General features: G+C 34.8%; 1 protein-coding gene across 1 annotated transcript in view; it reads left to right on the forward strand.

Moving 5' to 3' along the window:
• Window positions 1-6,834, forward strand: part of SI (sucrase-isomaltase) — a 147,613-nt gene that overhangs the window by 46,070 nt on the left and 94,709 nt on the right. Inside the window, exons 15-17 of the mRNA XM_007948724.1 lie at window positions 649-820; window positions 4,203-4,319; window positions 6,448-6,602. Coding sequence (XP_007946915.1) covers window positions 649-820; window positions 4,203-4,319; window positions 6,448-6,602 — 444 coding nt within the window. The remainder of the gene's footprint in view (window positions 1-648; window positions 821-4,202; window positions 4,320-6,447; window positions 6,603-6,834) is intronic.

Below are 6,834 nucleotides of genomic sequence, written 5' to 3' on the forward strand. Positions count from 1 at the left end.
TTCATGCACAGAGGGTCTATCTCATACATTTGGGAAGTAATCCCTCACAGAAGCTATGAAGACATCCTGCTCTCACTTCCAGTGGAAGCACTAACTGCTAGCATCAAAATGGAAGGACTTTATGGTACACAGCCAGCTGCTGCCCGCCCATCTGGACACATGTGGTGAATGCTCTCGTGCAGCCATATTAGTGACCAATGGAGCACACTCACCATTCTGCCTATATATATATATATATATATATATATATATATATATATGACACTTCTGAGTGACTAGGTTTGGGGCTCACTCAATTCTGGTATGACCTCATTAACAACAAAAGAAAACCTGCTATTTCCAAACCAAGTCATATTTAAAGGGACAGAAATTAGGATCTCCACATTTTCAGGAAGAGGGGTACAGTTCAGTAAAAGAGGTCATTCATGTCTAAATAATTTAGATAAACTTCCTCTGTGTATGATGAAAATGTATTTAAGCAACAAAATATCAATAGCTAATGGAAAATTGATACAAAGTTTTATTTAAATAGTTGCAAACATTAGACCTTGGCTATGAAACATGTATGTATTTTAAAATAAGCTTTAGACGTGAACATCAGTTATTTCTTTAAATAAGTCTTACTTATTAATTTTATATTACTTTTAGAGCTGTAGAAAAAGTTTTTCCTAATAAGAGAAGCTTTATCCTCACCCGGTCAACTTTTGCTGGATCTGGAAGGCATGCTTCGCATTGGTTGGGAGACAATACTGCTTCATGGGAACAAATGGAATGGTCTATCACAGGAATGCTGGAGTTCAGTTTATTTGGAATGCCTTTGGTGAGTCTTATCATGCAATGTTATTTATAAAATTCCAAATTACTCTTAAGTTTATCCATTATAATCTTAACAGTTTTTAGTAAAATTATTAAAACTCATGCAACAGAAAAAAAGAACTTGATCTTAATTCTTATGGAATTCAGGAGAAAAATAAGAATGTTTATGATGCCTATAGCATCACATTCAAAAGGAGCCCCAGTGGTGAAATGGTTAAGTTTTTGGCTGCTAAGTAAAAGGATCTCTGGTAGCATAGTGCCTAAAGGCACTTGACTGATAACCAGAAGGCTGGTGGTTCAAACCCACCAGCCACCCCTTGGAAGGAAGATGGGGCAACCTATTTCCATAGTGATATTGCCTCGGAAACCCAAGAAGGGGTCGCTATGAGTCGGGTCCACCTCGATGGCACACAACAACAACAAGAAGTAAAAGGTAATTCAAACCCATCCAGCCACTCCTCAGGAGAAAGACCTGGAATTCTATTTCTGTAGAGACTATAGTCAGGAAATCCATGAGGAAGTTCTATTCTGTTACATGGAGTTGCTATGAGTCACAATCTACTTTATAGAAGTTAATAATAGCAATTCTAATAACAAACCATTAGCATGAGAAAATGGGATTGAAAAAAAATCAGTCAAACCAACATAAGTGAGGAAATGAATATAAACAAAGCTTAGAAAAATCTTATATAATAAATATAACAAATAAGATGATAAGGAAAATCCCATATATGTATATGTATGTGTGTGTGTGTAATGATAACAACAACAACAACAGCAACAACAATAATAATAATAATAATATAGACATATTTTCTTTACTTAAAGGAAAAAAAAAATATAAGTGCAGAGAATAGTTAAAATTTATACCGGACAATTCCAAACATCAGAAATCTGGGAAGTCTATTTATATCAACAAAAAAGTATTATATAATGTTGATATTCAAGAGTAACATGGGCCACTCCTCAACCTCACTGCCGTCGAGTCGGACCTGACTTATAGTGACCCCTCATTGGGTTTCTGAGGTGGTATCACTATGGATGTAGATTGCCCAACCTTCCTTCCAAGGAGTGGCTGGTGGGTTTGAAGCACTGGTTAGCAGTCAAAAATCCTAAGCATTACACTGCCAGAGCTCCACTACATAATAAAAATACTGCAGACCATATTAGAAAATTATAGTAATTCACTTATTTTGTCTTTCATATGCATATAAACCATAGAAAGGTAAAACACATACAAATCTTACATTTGGAAATTGAAGAAAACTTCATATTATACATGAGTTGAAAAATTCTGAAGGGAAATTTTTCTTTAAAAAAGAACTGAACACTAACAATTGAACTTCATATGAAAAATACAAAAATAAGAGAAGAAATTCATGCAATGAAAGTAACAACTCTAGAGAACTAAATAAGCAAAGTCATAAGGAAAAGACATTTCTTTAAAAAAAATTAATAAGATAGAGCAAATAATTGCAAACTTTGTCTGGAAAAGAAGAAAGTAATAAACTGTATTAGAATCTCTTTTAATATAGGATAATATTTATCATGCTAACCAATTAATAAACAATATCCGAGAGTAAATATTAAGAATAGAAGTAGGATATATTTGGTGAAAATTTTAAATAAGAATTAAGTAAATATATACCATCTTCATGGATTGGAAAAGTGTATATAGTAGTAATATTTTTTCTCCCCAGACTATCAACCAAATTTAGCAGAATTCTAATATAAATCATAAGAGAGTATTTGGAGCATAAGAAAACTATTCTAAACTTCAGGTGGAAGACAATACAACTTACAGAAGAACATGATATTTGCCCTCTCAGATAATGCTATAGTAATTACCACAATGATAATGGACTGTGGAAATATAAATAGAATAATATGGCAAATGAGAGGTCAGAAGCTATCAATTATTGGCATGAAAATGGAGCAATGGAAAATTTTGCATACTGTCTTTGTGCTTACAAATGGTTGCAACCAATTTTGCTTACAAGCTTTGCATTTTCCATAAACCAGAAAAGTAATAAAAAATCATTTCATGTATAGATACCATGTAATCAAACAAACAAACAAACAAACATAAAAGCACTGCCAACAAGTCCAGTCCAATGCATAGCAACCCTATAGGACAGAGGACAGAGTAGAAATACCCCATAGAGTTTCCAAGGCTGTAAATCTTTTTGGAAGCAGACGGCCTTATCTTTCTCCTGCTAAGCGACTAGTGAGTTTGAACTACTGAACTTGTGATTAGTAGCCCAACACTTTAACCACAGTACCACCAGAACACCTACTATACAATAAGAAGTTTTTACATATTTCTAAGAAAACCTGTATGTAAATTTCATGGAAAAATTTTCCAAACTGATATTAACTTGCTTTTACCTAAGTATTCATCAATAAGAGAATGACTAAGTAAATGATGATATGTTTACACAGTGGAAACCCATATAACGAAGAACTTGAGCTGTGTTAACATAATTAAATATTACCAAAACAAAGCTTAATGATAAAAGCAAAATGCAGTGCAATGCACACAACTATATAAAACTAATGAACATGCAAAATAATACTATATAATGTTTAGATTTGTAACTACATAATTTAATAATACAAAATAAATTAATGTAAATGGTAAACACTAAATTAAGAACAGTGGTTATTTCTGGAAGGTATTTGAATGAAAATTAGTGCAAACTTATATGGGTAGAGATTGAGTAAAAATCTTCAATTTTATTTGTGATAATTTATTTTGTAAGCTCAACCTGAAAACACAGTTGTTTAGTGTATCACTCATAACTTTGGCATCAGAAATATTTTATTATTAAAATGAAAAATCAATGGGCATGTGTTTTTAAATTGAGGAGCAACATATTTTAACACAGCAATTTGTCTTTTATGTACTGAGTTAAAATGATCAGATTTAAGATGGAAATAAAGAAAAAAAACTAAGAATATATATGAAGGGACAATGAATAAGAGTGTGTAAAACTTTGTAATTGGAGTAAAGAACAAATCAAAACTGGAAAATACAGAAACTAGGTTACAAGAGGGAGCTCTGGTAGCATAGTGGTTAAAAGCACTTGACTGCTAACCAGAAGGCTGGCGGTTCAAACCCACCAGCCACTCCTCGGAAGGAAGGTTGGGCAATCCTACTTCCGTAGTGATACTGACTCGGAAACCCAAGGAGGGGTTGCTATGAGTCGGGGCCGACTCGACGGCAAACAACAACAACAACAACAGGTTACAAGAGAACGCATAAAAGACAGAAAAACACAAAGACCATAAATAATGCAAATTAATCACATGAGGCATAAAATATGATGCTCTGGTAAAATTTCAGAATATTTACACTTTAAATTAGAGATGTATTTGTTATTTAGGTAGGAGCAGATATCTGTGGATTTGTGGCTGAAACCACAGAAGAGTTGTGCAGAAGATGGATGCAACTCGGGGCATTTTATCCATTTTCTAGAAACCATAATGCTGATGGATATCAGGTAAGGGACCTAATTTTTCTTCTCCAAGTTTTGAAATAGAATACACTCATATTACTGGAAGTGTACTTAAATTAAATCCACAGATGACCTGGTCTGAATGATTGTAACATATTTTTTAAGGAATAGTCAGAATTACTCTTCTCAGCATGTGTAAATATTTAGTATTTCCCCCCATAAAAGGTCATGTAAGGAATTATGAAACATAAATATATATTCACAGCATAAATATTTTGTTCAAGCTGAACTACATTATGTTATAACATCATTATTTTAAATTAGAGCCAGTGTTGTTTCTTGGAGTTGGATTTTACAAGTTTGAGTTCCAGGTCATTTTTCTTTGATTATAATTATTATATTTTCAAAGATTTACAATTTTTCATATATTTTCATTTTCCCAATATTTCCATAAAATAAAAACAAGAAATTAAAGATATGCACAAAGAAATAGTATTTCTGTAATTACTAAAACTAGTATACATGATTGGGAGCAAGCAAAACCATCACTTTTATCACTTTTTGAAGTATATAATGATTCACTGGTGGAAGCAGAAATACAGGGTTATATTGAGATATTCAATCAGCCCTGAAAATTCAACATGTTGTAGGCTGTCCTAGGCATTTTTTTTCCAGAGAGAATTGTGAAATTTGTTTAATCCAGTAAATGGGTTAAGTACATGATGGTTAAGAAGTCTTCTGCTCTTCACATGGTTGCATAAAAGCAAAAAAACAAACTCACTACCATTAAGTCAAATAACTCATAGAGACACCCACTGGGTTTCAGAGTGGGTAATTCTATACAGAAGTAGATTGCCTCATTTTCCATCCATGAAGCAACTGGTGAGCTTGAACTGCCAACCTTCTAGTTATCAATGAAATACCTTAGGCACTGTTCCACCAGCGCCCCTTGGTTGGTTGCATTGTTATTGTTGTTACGTCACGTCGAGACAGACCCGACTCATAGCAACCCCTCCTTGGGTTTCTGAGGAGTGGCCAGTGGGTTTGAACCGCCAGCCTTCTGGTTAGCAGTCAAGTGCCTTAGGCACTAAGCTACCAGAGCTCCTGGTTTGTTGCATATAGGGCTTTAATCCTGTTTGGGAAGAGGCACAACCACTCAGAGCCAGCCTGGAAGCAGTCATGATGGAATAGAATGAAATGGTGCAAATTAGAGATTTGTGACTTTCCTAATTAGCCTGAAAGGGGCTCTGGTGACCCTGTGCTTAAAGCGTTGGGCTGCTAAACAAAATCTCTGTGGTTTGAACCTACCAGCCACTCTGTGAGAGAAAGATGAAGCAGTCTGCTTCTATAGACTGTAGACAGCCTTGGAACCAGAGTCTTCTTGCTGAGCCTGAAGTACAGAAGACTGTACTTCAAGTTGCAAGTGTGCAGCCTGGCCAGGTAGCTCTACTGCCTGTTGCTATGGACTTGTAGACTACCTGGGCTTAGTCTTCTCATGACAGTGGCAGGGCACAAGGAGCAAGCCCTCACACGAGCACATTTCAAACCATTGGTTGAACATGTCACATGTACTGAAATCTCGTTGGGCAGAGCATGTCACATGGTTGGGCACAAAGACAAGGGATAAGGATGGACACTCTGCCTTTAGTCTTGTTAAGTGATGTCGAGTTGGTTCTGACTTACAGCAACCCCGTACAAGAGTGAAACACTGTCTCGTCCTGTGCTATCCTCAAAATCACTATTATGCTTGAACTCATTGCTGCAGCCATTGTGTCCATCTATCTCGTTGAGGGTTTTCCTTTTAGTGGTAGGGCATGAAAAGTTACATGGCAAAAAAGTATGGATAGAAGAAAGGGTGAATAATTAGATGCAATAACTCATTCTACCAAAATTCAAATACATGAAAACTCCATTTAAAAATATTTTTATCTTTCTGAAATGAGAATCATTAAATAAGAAATGTCTATTTTAAACTAAAGTTTAATGAAAACACATATTCAAATGAAAACTAGAAACACGCAAGAACTTTGGTCATGTAATAGAGGAAATTCAACTTTTTAAAAACAAGTCAAAGATTTTACCATTTGCTTTTAAAAATGGATTATAATGCTTCTTTTGAAATTTTCATTCATATTTCACCCTTCTCATTTCAATTTCTGTTTTGATCACCCAGCATCAGGATCCTGCATTTTTTGGACAGAACTCTCTTTTGGTTAACTCATCGAGGCACTATTTGACTATTCGCTACACATTATTACCTTTCCTCTATACTCTATTTTACAAAGCCCATCAGTTTGGAGAAACAGTAGCAAGGCCATTTCTTCATGAGTGAGTAAAATATTCAAATAACTTTATTATCTTTTAAAGTATATTCACACCCACCCTCTCTCCTTTTTTCTCTCCTTCCCTCCTTCCAGTCTTTCTTCCTTCATTTCTTCTTCCCTCCTCTCCTCTTTCTTCTTCCTTCCTGAGTATCACATAAACTATAAAGAACATAACCACAGTGAATTCAAGTAAAATTTAAAGTTAAAGTTAATCCAAAAGAAAACTGAACCCAAAG

The sequence above is a fragment of the Orycteropus afer genome, unplaced genomic scaffold (assembly GCF_000298275.1).
Source record: "Orycteropus afer afer isolate SDZICR_OR568_19922 unplaced genomic scaffold, OryAfe1.0 scaffold00220, whole genome shotgun sequence".
NCBI lineage: Eukaryota > Metazoa > Chordata > Mammalia > Tubulidentata > Orycteropodidae > Orycteropus > Orycteropus afer.